Below are 14356 nucleotides of genomic sequence, written 5' to 3'. Positions count from 1 at the left end.
TATTTCTGGCGACTCTGAATTAAGAAAATGAGGGGAGATTGCCCAGAGTTGTTGAGCTTTTTTTTTGGAGGTGGGTGGCCCAGAATTGTTACACTTTTTTTAGGGGGAATTGCAGAAATTTGCTCACTCGCCTGACCTACGCTGCCACTCACATGCGTTGCAAAAGCCAGCTATCGTCTGTCCCCTTGCCCAACAGAAGCTGCCAATCACCCTCCCAATTGCCACAGCGACAGCCAATCAACAACAGCCCTTGCCACAGCCACCAATAACACACACAATAGCTAATGGGGCGTCTTGCTGCTGCTGCGCCGCCGGCACATGGTTTCTATTCTCATCCTGGGGCAAAGTTCTCAACTCAAGGTTACTCGTTCCAGGTTAGCGGAGTTTGTAACCTGAGGCATTTGTAACCTGAGGTGTTTGTAACTCAAGTTATCACTGTATAAGACGACCCCCAATTTTTGACATACAGTGGTACCTCAGGTTACATACGCTTCAGGTTACAGACTCCGCTAACCCAGAAACAGTGCTTCAGGTTAAGAACTTTGCTTCAGGATGAGAACAGAAATCGTGCTCCGGTGGCGCGGCGGCAGCAGGAGGCCCCATTAGCTAAAGTGGTGCTTCAGGTTAAGAACAGTTTCAGGTTAAGTATGGACCTCCGGAACGAATTAAGTACTTAACCTGAGGCACCACTGTAATTTTTAAATAAAAGACCTTAGTCTTATACACGGAAAAGTAGGGCATGTTATTTATTCATTTTCCAGACGATAGCCATGCTTGTTAGATTAGTCACTGAAACATAAACAGATGGTGAGGACTTGATAACCTTCAATGCCTAGGCCTGGTCAGAAAGGCCCACCCCTACCTGCCCAGCCACACCTGAGGGCAAGGGTTCTCCATCCTTGCTCTACCAGCGTTTTTCAAACTTGGCTCACCAGCTGTTGTTGGGCAAATGATCCCTGCAGGGGCTTAGATGGGGTCCCATCCAACTCTGCAATTCTATGTTTCTATGACTACAACTCCCATCACCCTTGACCACCGGTCTTGTTAGCTAGGGATGATGGAAGTTGTGGTCCAACAATGGCTGGGGACCCGAGTTTCAGAAACACTGGTGGCCTGAATTTCAGAGAGGAGTCTTTTCCACACTTCCTGGAGGGTGGAACTGGGCATCGTGGTCCAATGCTAAGATACACTTCCACCCCTGACATGCCAGGATCCACAGTCTGATGCAAGAAGAGGAGCTTCCATCCTAAGAATAAGTTTTGATCATTTTAAAACAGGATCTGAAACAAGCTAGTGTTATGGAAATGACATTGCAGGGGCACATCTTTAAATAGGAATGCAGGTGGCGCTGTGGGTTATACCACAGAGCCTAGGACTTGCCGATCAGAAGGTCGGCGGTTCGAATCCCCGTGATGGGGCGAGCTCCCGTTGCTTGGTTCCTGCTCCTGCCCACCTAGCAGTTCGAAAGCACGTGCAAGTAGATAAATAGGTACCGCTGGGTGGGAAGGTAAACGGCGTTTCCATGCGCTGCTCTGGTTCGCCAGAAGCGGCTTAGTCACGCTGGCCACATGACCCGGAAGCTGTACGCCGGCTCCCTTGGCCAATAAAGCGAGATGAGCGCCGCAACCCCAGAGTCGGCCACGACTGGACCTAATGGTCAGGGGTCCCTTTACCTTTACCTTTACTTGGCTGGAACCTCCTTCTTTTACTGACTGCATAGACCTGCGGGGGACTTGCACCCCAATGAGCTGGGCCTTGAGTAGTCTCTCACCCTGGAATTTTCTTCCTTAACACTAGCTAGTTGACTCAACTCAGACAGAAGGGATACCTGAATGGAAGAGATCAGGAACTCCCTGGTTATTTTTATTTTTAAAAATTGGGCTAGCAGGCCCAGTTGGATGAACTAAAGGTGGAAGGGCTTTAACATTCAGGACGGTTTGCAACCTGGTACTTCTCAGGTTGGTCTCCTGTTATGCTACATTTGGGGGGACATTCCAGCTTTCTCACTTTCTTCCCACTATTGAAAATGATACCCAAAGCCCTTTCCAGTGTTAAGTTGTATGCAACAGTTGTTTCCCACTTACTTTTATCCGACCTCCCAGATGTCCCAATTTCCAGGTCCCCTCCTCCACCTTAAATAACTTGCTCCAAGGCAGGCTGCTGTTTTCTCCCTTATCTGCTCCTTCCCCACAGCAAATTGCTACTCCCCCCCCCCACTCCCCGCCCTTCCAACCTAGTACATATATATATAAGAGGCGCCAACAGAACCCCACCCAACTTGTTTCTTTACCCAAAGTCATCTGGTCAACACAGAACCTGAAGTTCCAGGGGGGGGAAAACCAGGTGAGCAAGGAAAGCTTTCACAGAAATATTAGCAAACTTTCCATTCATGACGGGCTGGTGTTTGGGGTGGCGGGGAGGCTAGCGACCTAAATGACAAATGCATGGCTTTTGGGGTGGGGTGGTTTGCATTAAACTGTTCTGTGCTGCCCTTCAGACTTCTTATATGTGCTTCCAAGCACATGGAAAATGCATACATGCCCTTTCCCTAGTCTAGTCATTTTCTGACTTTCTACTTTAAGAGGGAAGTGCTGGGATAGCTCAGTCGGTAGCACATGAGACTCTTAATCTCATGGTTGTGGGTTCGAGCCCCATGTTGGGAGATAAAATATTCCTGCACTGCAGGGGGATGGACTAGAGGACCTTCGTGGGTCCCTTCCAAATGTGACAATTCTGTGATTCCACATTGATATGTGCTGTGTGGCTTGCCAGGTAACCCTTGTATGTGGCAGGGGTGGGTTTAGGGCACATACTTGGTGCATGCAGACTGCTGGCTAAGTGAGCATCACTGCCACATTGCATGAAAGTTGCAGACCCCTGGAACATATTGCAGGAGAAGAGTCCTAGCAGTGAGAAAGCAATCTCCTGAGGAAGCTGAGCTGCCATAGGAAAGTTCCAAGGAAGGTGATTCTGGAGACTGATTCTGGATGCAATTTGGGAACCACAACCCCACTTGCTTGCCTGTTGTCTGCAGTTGCTAGGCGATCACAACCCAACAGGTCTCTCCTTTTGTTTTCTGCAAAATGTCTGAGCCAAGCAAATATTGGGGAGATGTGTGCATTTCAGTATGGGTGGAAGGACAATGTTCCTGTTTGGTCAAGCACTGCTCAGTTGTTTGCTGTGCCTGAGGAATGGAATATAAAGGGACTATTGAGAGGTGCTTGGTGTAGCCTGAACATGTAGTTCAGCCTTCAGCTGGGCCGGCTGGGAGTGATGGGAGTTGTAGTTCAAGACACTTGGAAAAACCAGGTGGGAACTGATTCAGGTATCATAAAGTGGATTAATAGTGGTGAGATCAAGATTGCCTGGTAGAGAGCAATGGAACTGCATTTAGAATAGCCATACATGAAGGAGTCCTCTATCTGAAGAACTGTCCAGCCCAAATCACATCTTAATTTTGTTGCTCATCAACAGCTGACACCCAGGCAAAGAACTGGCTAGTCTTCCCCACTTTGGCGAGATCATAGAAGTATAGTGTTGGAAGGGATCCTGAGCGTCATTTAGTCCATCTCCCTGCAGTGCAGGTTTGTTCCTGGCTTGCTTGAAGAAACCGCAGATAAGAACAAACTTATTTCCTTGGAGGAAGCTGTTCTTGCAAGCCCCGAAGGACTGCTCAGGAAAAGGTTTTGTTGTTGTTTAGTCGTTTAGTCATGTCTAACTCTTCGTGACCCCATGGACCAGAGCACGCCAGGCACTCCTGTCTTCCACTGCCTCCCGCAGTTTGGTCAAACTCATGCTGGTAGCTTCGAGAACACTGTCCAACCATCTCATCCTCTGTCGTCCCCTTCTCCTTAGGCCCTCCATCTTTCCCAACATCAGGGTCTTTTCCAGGGAGTCTTCTCTTCTCATGAGGTGGCCAAAGTATTGGAGTTTCAGCTTCAGGATTTGTCCTTCCAGTGAGCATTCAGGGCTGATTTCCTTCGGAATGGATAGGTTTGATCTTCTTGCAGTCCGTGGGAAAAGGTTTAGATAGAAAAAAGAACAGAAATAAATAAATAGCAGGCTGAGAGCTAAGCAATAGTAGGAAAAATGCTCCTCTGACAAGCCAAAGTCACACCTGTGTTGTTAATCCAAAGAGCAGCTCTAGTAAAGGTGGAAGACCTAGGAATATTTTGTGGGTTTCCTGGAGTCTCACGGCTATCTCAGGCTATTTAGGCAGAGATCAGTCACCTGCAGAAGTGACTTCAGGTTATCTTCTTCATGGAAAGATGTAATGTGACTCAGGTGGGCTATCTGGGAAGCACCGTTAGGCCTCCCATGAAGACACACTTTTGGGACACTTTGCCCCAGCACACCCTTCTTTTTGCCTAGTGAAGGCCGCTTCGCAAATCAGTCTCCTTCCTGAAAGCATTTAGACCCCAGAGCTCTCTTAAAACATCTATCAGGTACCTTGAATCCACCTCTGTAAAGAAGAAAGACAGGGGGGTCAGAGATGCATTGTATTTGCTTAAATGAGAGGATTTAATTACAGCTACATTTATCCATATATATTAAAGGTAAAGGGACCCCTGACCATTAGGTCCAGTTGTGGCTCACTCTGGGGTTGCGGCGCTCATCTCGCTCTATAGGCAGAGGGAGCCAGCGTACGGTTTCCGGGTGATGTGGTCAGCATGACTAAGCCGCTTCTGGTGAACCAGAGCAGCACACGGAAACGCCATTTACCTACCTGCCAGAGCGGTACCTATTTATCTACTTGCACTTTGACATGCTTTCAAACTGCTAGGTTGGCAGGAGCAGGGACCGAGCAACAGGAGCTCACCCTGTTGTGGGGATTTGAACCGCTGACCTTCTGATCTGCAAGTCCTAGGCTCTGTGGTTTAACCCACAGCACCACCATCCATATATATTAGGATATGCAAAATTTAAGCAAATCTGCAGCCCGCTTTGTCCTTTGTTTAAAGCAGTGTTTCTCAACCTTTTTCCGACTGTGGCCCCCTTCTGATCTCGTTTCCTTCCTGTGAATTCTGTTCTACCAGTAGAAAGGTAGCTAGTTAAATGTTTTCTTCATAAGAAGAACATGTTTTATTTATAGATTTTATAATTTACACAATTACTGTACATAAAAATTTATACTTTAAGAGTTTCTCAATCAATGGGACCCTTGTGCTTGATGACCAAAACCAAGCTTTTTAAAATATCCGGTTCTATTGCTGTGAGTGATAAACAAATATCACCTCTGTCCATTATGTTAAGGTAATTCCACGTTAGACTGAGTAAACGCCGTATTTTTCTGTCTATAAGAACCCCCCCCCCCATGTATAAGATGCCCCCTATTTTTGTGGCAACAACCAATCGCCACTCCACCCTCGGCACTATTCGTGTACAAGACACCCCCTAATTTTTGACATTATTTTTTAGGAAAAAATCCTAGTCTTATACATGGAAAAATATGGTAATTCACATGACTGAAACCTGATTCTACCAAATACGAAGTAGGAAATGCCATGAAAAACAAATTTGCTTTATCCCAAAGCTGTGGAAACTTTTAAGATCTTCTGTTTTCTTTTTGATTCTTGGTCACTTCACTCTTTTCTCCACTTCTCACGTCCCTCTGTAGCCCCCTAGTCTCGTGCCGTGGACCCCCAATTTTCAAGATTTTCACCTGTTTCCCCCTTGGAATATCCTTTTAAATGATGGATAAACAGCCACCCAGCTGCATTGGGTGCAGTGAGATAGAAAGGATGATGGACAACACCCCAAGGTGGGTGCAGCGGCTGAACTCCTTGAAAACTGGGTTTGAGTCCCAGCTGAGCCATTGAAAAGGTTTGCCACCTCTTTTTCCGGCCCTGGTCCTACGCAGTTAATGGCTGCCTGGCACACAAACTAAGGAGGTGAAATATTCCAACGCATGCCCGGAGGGAAAAGGTCACTGCTTTAATTTCTTTGTGAAGCTAGTAACCCACCCAATGAATCACTGGGTGTGCCTTGCACAACCCCTCAGTTTTTGGTATCTGCAAAAGGGGGCGTGTAGTCTTCTTGACACGATTGCAAACAGTGCCAGATTTACGTATAACCTAAACAAGCCCTATAGCTTAGGGCCCCACTCTCTTGGGAGCCCCCCCAAAAAATTAAAGGAAAAAAACCGGATGTACATTTCCAAAATATAAGATAAAAGACCAAATAAAATAAAAGCTACATACAGCAACAGTGTTTTGTTTTGTGTTAGGCTCCTATGATGTAACGGTCCCCGCCTGCTAGCCTGCTCCCTAAAATATCACTGGTTTGCTCGTATATATAGGGTGCCTACATTCTGCATGTACAAATGGCTTTAGATACCTACTAGGTCCATAAATTACCATATAGCATGTATTCAACACACAAAAACAGTGACAATTTGTTGTTGACAAAGGACAGCTGGACATATAAAGCTATTACCTTCAGTAGCTTAGGGCCTCATCAAACCTAAATCTGGCCCTGATTGCAAAGAATAACGGCTGGGGGTGGGTGGGTTGTAAAGCACTATACAGGCTAAAACTGTGCAGTAGAAGCTATTTTTTAAAAAAATAAAAGGAATGTCGTGTAGACTAGCCCCTGAAATAGAAATGCCAGGAGCACATACATTCATGTCTGCCTGTACCATGCAGAAGTCAGGAACTGCACTACAGTCCCAAGAAATCTAAACTGCGTTGAGAGCTGAAGCACAGATACTTTGAAGTAAGCTGCATTGAAATCAATGGGATTTACTTTCAAGTAAATGTTTTTAGGATTGGACTTTTAAGCTCATTGATTTCAGTGGCAGTTGAGCACCGTTAAGTGCTTAATTCTCATTGATTTCAACAGGACTTTCTCTCCCATAAAATCCGGTGGCACCTTGGAGGCTAACTAGTTTATTGTGGCCTGAGGTTTTTCCTCCTCTAAGGAGATACATCTTCATGAATCCACATCTCTTAAAATGAGGTTACCAGCAGAGCAATAATAATAATATAAAAAAAAGTCCAGCCAGAAACACCACTATCCTTTTAACAGAGGTTTGACATGTAGAGATCAGCAACCATAGCTTTTAATAGCATGGAGTTAAATGTGATAAAACTTCTCTGTCAAAGGCATGGCTACATCTAGACCCTGCTCAAAATTTGGCAACCTTGTTTAAAATACAAAAACATCTGGCAAATATAAACGGATATGCTTTTCGGAAATTCTCGGAAGGAGTCACTTGTGGGATGAAACTATCATAGGCTTTGTCCTTAACAGAAAACAAAACAAAAAAAAAAGTACTCCAGGCCTGAATATATCCTTTGTGCCAGGGCAAACTCTGGTGACAGTAAATAATTTAGACACATTTCCTTGCTTGGGACACCAGCCAACACTTTCTTTTTAGAAAGGTAACTTGAGGAGATGCCCTAAGGGTTGCTGTATAAACTGCTGACGTGCAGATTAAAAATGGTGTTCTGTGCCAGTCCTGTTGGGTATATTACTATTATATCCACAACTCCCACATAATTTTCTTGTTCTGGGCCCAGTCCCAAACGAAGCCGATCCGGCTCTCATGAAAGGGAAGTTCCGTTCTTTTATCTAAACTGCATGGACAGAAACTCCTGATAATGTTTGGATTGTACACACTATAGTTCCACCCTTAATTTTCCTCCAGTGCCATTGGTCCCTTTTCATTTCAGATAAACCACACGTTATCTGACAGCGTAACATGTTCCTCAGAGCTAGAACTACCAAGTATATGCGCCGCCTGTAGGCAAGATCATTGGAGACATGGGCCACATTCATACCCAGCATTGAAAGCACTATGGTGCTTCTTTAAACAAACATGGCTCCCCCCCCCCAAAGAATTCTGGGAGCTGTAATGTGTTAAAGGTGCTGGGAGTTTTGAGGAGACCCCTATTCCTCTCACAGAGCAACAACTATCAGAGTTCCGCATGAAAAGGGATTGTTAATCCAATCTGAAAATTGTAGCTCTATGAGGGGAATGGGTCTCGCCCAACGGCACCCTTAGCAAACTACAGCTCCCAGAATACTTTGGGTGACACCATGTCTGTTTAGATTGGCATCATAGTGCTTTAAATGTATGGTTGAATGTGGCCATAGTCTTTTGGTTTATTTGCAAGCAGCCCATATTTATGATTATTTATTGTATTTGTTAGTGGCTTTTCTTACAAATTAACTCAGAGGTCCCATCCACACCATGCATTTAAAACACTTTCATATCCCTTTAAACAAATCAACAACTCCAAAAGACTCCTGGAAACTGTAGTTTGCTAAGAGTTGTTAGGACACACACACACACACACACACACACACACACACACACACTCACAGAGCTATAATTTTCAGAGTGGTTTAGAAGGATTCTTTGGGGGATAAAAATATGTTTTAAATATATGGTGTGTACACAGCGGTTCTGTGTGAAAATCTGAAGGCATTCTCTATTGACCCTGACCAATTTCCTCATCCTCATCTCTTCCTTTCACAGATTTCAGCAGAGAGAGAGGGAGAGAGAAAGAGAGAGAGAGAGAGATTCTTTCACAGAGCATATATATTTGCTATGAGGGTGTGAGCTTCTTGTCCTCTCAAGGCGTTTCCTGTACTGTTTGGAAATAGTTCTTCCACTTTGTATTTGGGGCCTTGCGCAAAATGCTCACTCAGATTGTCTGGGAACAAGCTAGATTTCTGCCTCAAATGTCTCCATGCAACCCTCAAGGAGAACTGAAAAGCTAAGACCATCTCAACGTGGCTTCAAACAAGAGCAAAAAACGGGTGTTTGGGGCCTGTTTGAGCAGATGCGGTTGTAGGAACACAGCCTGAGGAGGTCATACAAGGATCTCCGCAAGAGATCGGCTATCTGAGCACGAGTCTACCTTGTTGCCATGCCAACAGGTCTCCATCTTCCTCCACCCTAGCAAGATGCCATGAGGCAAAGGGAGTCATTTTGAGGGCCATTAAAGATAGCAGCAGGATAGAACCGAGCCACCACAATCCACAGGGGAAGGGTCCCTTTGACCAAACCCCACAAAAATGAGCAGGAGCTGTGCAGCAAGACAGGCGGCGTAGACAATACCAGCTTAAAACACAGCTAGGTTGTACTTTTTCTCAATTTGGATCGGAGGTGGTTTCTTGGGGGGGGGGGCGTGCATCAAAAGGCAGCATTTCCTGAGGAATGACATGATTTTACACCACTTTCCAAGTGGTGGGAGTGGGAGCCAACCGGATGCAGAGTAAACAGGAGTGTGTACGCAGTTGCAGTGCCTGGTTTACATGGCATTTGAAAGCCACAGTTAAGTTGAACTATCGTTTAAAGGGTAGGAAACAGAGCAGAAACAGAGCAGACATTGTAGCTGCTTCATTCTTCCCCTTGCCGGGTGCTAAGCGATGGTTTATTACATCAGAACCCCAGGTCTGGGATTTATGTCTCACTTTAAGCAAAACACAAGTTGTAACTATGGTTTGTTCTTGGCCTACTACTCATGGTTTGGGGAAAAACAAACCATGAGCCAGGGTTTGCATGTAATCCTAAACCAAACCATGGCTTAGCTCCACGCAGTGCAGTTAGCAGCAGGGAAGGAGTGAAACCACCATTATCCCCGCCGCCATGGACCAGCAAACTTCATATTCACACTTCAACCACAATTAAGCTAAACTATGGTTTATAATTAAATGCAGATAAAGTGAGGGGGCTGGCAAAAAGCCTCAAAATACAGGCCAGGATTGGTGAGCGAATACAACATTTCTCTGAAAAAAATAGGGACGTCCTGTTCCATAACGATAATGATAATTTTATTAGTTATACCCTGTCCCTCTGACTGGGTTGCCCCAGCCACTCTGGGCAGCTTCCAACAAACATAATAAAGCATTAAACGTTTAAAAACTTCCCTATACTGTACAATGCTACCTTCACATGTCTTCTAAACGTTGTATAGTTACTTATCTCCTTGGCTTGGGGGTCGCATAGCTCCATACCCTCTCTAATGAAAATAGGGAAGTCCTAAAGAAAAGTGATAGCGATGCGGGTGGCACTGTGGTCTAAACCACAGAGCCGATCAGAAGGTTGGCGGTTCAAATCCCCCGACGGAGTGAGCTGTTGTGCGGCCCCAGCTCCTGCCCACCTAGCAGTTCGAAGGTATGTCATATGCAAGTAGATAAATAGGTACCATTCTGGCAGGAAGGTAAACGGTGTTTCTGTGCGCTGCTCTGGTTCACCAGAAGCGGCTTAGTCATGCTGGCCACATGACCTGGAAGCTGTCTGCAGACAAACACTGGCTCCCTTGGCCTATAGAGCGAGATGAGTGCCACAACACCAGAGTCGTCCGTGACTGGACCCAATGGTCAGGGGTACTTTTACCTTTACCTTTAAAGAAAAGCGGGACATTTCAGGATCAAATCATTAACCAGGACGGCTTCTGTAAATCTGGAACTGTCCCTGGAAAATGGGGACACCCGGAAGGTCTGTGAGTGGGTTGGTTCCAAGGGCTCACCATTACCCAAAGCACATTAAATCCCACAGCTGGGGCCTGGGTCTGATGGTGGGGAATAACAGGAGCTCTCCTGCCTCTCCTCTCCACTTTCCAGGAGCTGACATGGCCTATCAGACGGAGTTCATCATCGATGCCCAGCCACAAGCTGTTGGCGCCAGCTACACATTGAGCAACCAAGGGGCCTGGAATACAGACCTGTGTGACTGCTGTTCCGATATGGGCATCTGTGAGTAATTGGGGTGTGTGTTGGCAGCTTGCAGTTCCTTTCTGCCACTCAAGTGGTAGGCTGTACATGAGAAGAAGGAAGGAGGGCTAATGAGCTGTCTGTCAGGCAATCAGAAGAGCCAGGAAACTCAAGATTTTGCCACTGATCGATCCACGGGGCTGCCCTTTCCCTGCCTGCCTTCCCTGAAAAGAGCAAGATTCTTGAAATCAAAAGTTAGCCAACCTAGAAGGGGCGAGGGATCGGTTGTTGCTAATACGTGAGGCTATTTTTATTACCGGCACTTGCAGCAAACCGTTACAGTGTGGAGTGATCTTGTACAGGGTCCCAGTCAGGCATGCCCTTTCCTAGGATACTCCATTACCTATTTCTCCCAAGGTCTGTTTCCCGCCCACTAGTCAAAAAGCATTCTGTTCCCACTGAGCGTGCTCAGTCTGCACTGAGTTGTTGTTGGGTTTTTTGGCCCCCTCTTGCCCCCAAGGATTTTTCTATATCCATGAAACTTGGTGTTCCTTCGAAACAGATGGCGCCTCCCTCAAGGGCAGTGCGTGCCTTTTTTATATTGTTACTTAAAACTGCTTGGGGCAATGCAGAAATTAGGAATAGCATGGGCCCTGCCATCAGATTCAGCATCTAAATGTAATGGCGAGCGGCACGGGGGAGAAAACGAAAACACAGGGGAAGAAGTAATTAGGAAGAATGAGGTGAAGCATTAGGAAGAAACAGACCGATGGAAGGAATCTTCTGCATTAGGCTTATGCAGGAAGCTTAGGCATTGGGAGACAGTGATGTGTAGCGGTCAGAGTGACAGACTGCAACTGGGGTGTGGCAGGACAGGATACAACTGCAACCTGCACTGTGCAAAGAAAGGGAGGCAAGCAAACCAGCTTAGCCAGGGGTCAGCAAACTTTTTCAGCAGGGGGCCGGTCCACTGTCCCTCAGACCTTTTGGAGGGCCGGACTATATTTTGGAGAAAAAAAGAAATGAACGAATTCCTATGCCCCACAAATAACCCAGAGATGCATTTTAAATAAAAGCACACATTCTACTCATGTAAAAACACGCTGATTCCCGGACCGTCCGCGGGCCGGATTTAGAAGGCGATTGGGCCCCCGGTCCTTAGTTTGCCTACCCATGAGCTTAGCTAACCCCTCCTCCTCCTTAACCTCACTGCTGCCACCAAGTGGATGTTTTTTATTTTTATCTCACTGGCTCCACCAAACAGCTTTTTAATTCTCTGGATTCAAGTGGCCCAACCTACTGGTTAGAGCGGTACGGTAATTAGACATGTTTTCAATAACTAGCCCCCAGACCATTCCGCCTGCCCCCCAAACCCCAAAACATTCATTTACCGTATTTTTCCATGTATAAGATGCCCCCATGTATAAAACGCCCCCTATTTTTTGAGCCCAAAATTAAGAAATAATTAACTGCAACATTCTGTGTATAAGATGACCCCCAATTTTAAACTTAAAAAAATTGGGGGAAAATATTGTCTTATACACAGAAAAATACAGTACTTAAAGTAATGCATGATTCTATGAAAGCGGAGGTGGTCATCCAAATTGGTGGCCTTCACCACCTCCTGCAATTGCAAGTTCCTTAGTTTTAAGTCTGCTCCACCTTTTGCAGCCTCTTCAGACTATAATCTCTCCCCTTAGAGTATCTCTCCCCTTAGAGTATCCATATACTCTATAGGACTTGGTTTCCAGAGCCCTCACTGGAAATCATTTGCCTTCCTCCGGATACACGCAGAATGCTTCTGTCTCCCTTCCTCCAGGTCTCTGTGGTACCTTCGTTCCGTGCATCCTTGCCTGCCGTGTGTCAGAGCAGGCAGGTGAGTGCTGCTGCCTCCCATACCTGCCTGGTACTATCGTTGCTCTGCGGACCAGTGTGCGCGAGAGATTCCACATTGAGGTGAGATGTGGGAAGTCAAATAAAGATGGGTGTGGGGAGAAGGGTTGGGGTGGTAGTTAAACTGATGGGCTGGCCAGGCGTGGGGTTGGGGTGGAGTTGCTGTTCTGCTCCAAAAGAAAAGCCCAGTCTGTTTTGATGAATATCATTTTATAGGTTCGAAATTAGGCACGGGGGAGGAATCTGATTCAGCTCATGTTTAAAAGCAAACCTTACCAATTTGCATTTTCTGACACAATGCACGAACCAAAATGCAGCCGTCCTTTGAAATTTGCACTTCTCTGAATGTTGCAACGCAGTTCAAGCAATGTGAACAAAAATGCAAATACTAGGGCAAGTTGTGCATTGAAATGCGTATACTGTATTACTGCAAAGGCCATACAAAAATGCATTATGTGTGGGAATATTGCTTTGCAAAAAATGTGTAAATTAGGCAAAACTGCATACAAACTATATTAAGAGAAATTTGCGTCAAAATGCTAATTAGTTTCATAGCAACTTAAAAAAACAAAAGCCCTGCAAACTGATGTGGAAATGTGGAGAAATTAAGACTGGGAACGTTTAAAAAATGAGACAAACCAAAATTGACAGATTTGCCCATCCTTACTCAAAATATGTTGGTAGTTATCAAGCTAGTTATGCACCTGAAACCTACCAAGGAGGAAGACACAACAGGGGTGGATGGGCTGGGTATAAGTAGTAAATCATCATCTACCCGTTGCTGGTTTTCTTACCATGATTAGAGTTCCTTAGGGCTGCCCAGCTTTTCAGCTGACCATTGGAAGTCTGGCTTTTAGCAACAGCTTGATGCGCAGACACCAAGTGACAATGTGTTTCTTTTTTGTTAAAAGCTTTATTTTCTGACTTCTGCATATTACGCTGCTACTATATGCATGGGGACACCCTGGGCCATTTTATTCTAGTCATTTGGCAGTATTTGATGGCAGGGATTAATAGGAAGGGAGGGCCTCTTCTGTGGTGGCCCCCTGTATTTGGAATACCCTCCCTAGAGAGGCCTGCCTGGCACCTAAGTTGTTTTCTCTTATGCCCTAAGTGAAGTGTCCTTTATTTTTCTGATGGATGTTGCTTTTGAATTGACTTTTATCATTGCTTTGGGACTCATTGGGGAAATGAACCTTGCTCATAAGAGCTGGAAACGCAATTGCATATTCAAAAGTAAAGTGCTCTTGCAATTTTTAAAAAGTGCTATAATAATCAATGTGTGGGCGGTGTGCCTTTGCTGAACCAGCTCTGAGGCTGATTTGCCTGAGTTTGGCTGAAAGGAATCCCTAGATGGTTAGGAATTTCAGCCTCTGTCTCAATTACAAGCCAGTTTTGTCTCTTGGGAGCTACACAACTTCACTTGCCCCCGACCTTCCATTTTAACGCAGCCTCTTTGTTTCCGAAACCCAGGGCTCCATTTGTGAGGACTGGGTGGTCATGGCCTGCTGTCCATTCTGCGGCCTCTGTCAACTCGCCCGAGAGCTGAAGAACAAGAACTGAAGCAGAAGGGAAGCTGGCAGACATTCTTCACTCCTGCAGGGAGAACGAAGTACCTGGATCAATGGCAGTGAGGGATGGAGGCCAGCTTCTGAACCCAGAAGCGTATCAACTGCAGAGCAAAAGACCTACTGTCCTTGCACAAGGAAAGGGGAAAAGATACAGCTCTCCTCTGTTCAGCCCCTGCGGTCATCCCACCTTGAAAATTGTGTCAAAATAAAATAATCATTGTCTCAAA

The 14356-nt window shown here is 45.7% G+C and overlaps 1 protein-coding gene across 1 annotated transcript; it reads left to right on the top strand.

The window, feature by feature from the left end:
• Positions 1-10552: 10552 nt before the first annotated feature.
• Positions 10553-14356, top strand: LOC309346122 (cornifelin homolog A-like). The gene is made up of 3 exons (XM_081869825.1): positions 10553-10707; positions 12485-12621; positions 14032-14356. The coding sequence occupies exons 1-3, from the start codon at positions 10584-10586 to the stop codon at positions 14119-14121; spliced, it is 351 nt and encodes a 116-aa protein (XP_081725951.1). The 5' UTR covers positions 10553-10583; the 3' UTR covers positions 14122-14356.

The sequence above is a fragment of the Podarcis erhardii genome (assembly GCF_964252035.2).
Source record: "Podarcis erhardii genome assembly, chromosome: 7".
Taxonomy (NCBI): Eukaryota; Metazoa; Chordata; class Lepidosauria; order Squamata; family Lacertidae; genus Podarcis; species Podarcis erhardii.
Note: the sequence above shows the minus strand (reverse complement) of the source record. Positions and strands in the feature narration are given on the sequence as shown.

What these genes read in the sequence shown, in the direction of transcription:
- LOC309346122 (XM_081869825.1), top strand. Translation starts at nt 10,584, where the DNA reads ATGGCCTATCAGACGGAGTTCATCATCGATGCCCAGCCACAAGCTGTT. An exon ending in CTGTTCCGATATGGGCATCT is followed by an intron (nt 10,708 to 12,484) that starts GTGAGTAATTGG and finishes CCCTTCCTCCAG; the next exon opens with GTCTCTGTGGTACCTTCGTT. An exon ending in GCGAGAGATTCCACATTGAG is followed by an intron (nt 12,622 to 14,031) that starts GTGAGATGTGGG and finishes TCCGAAACCCAG; the next exon opens with GGCTCCATTTGTGAGGACTG.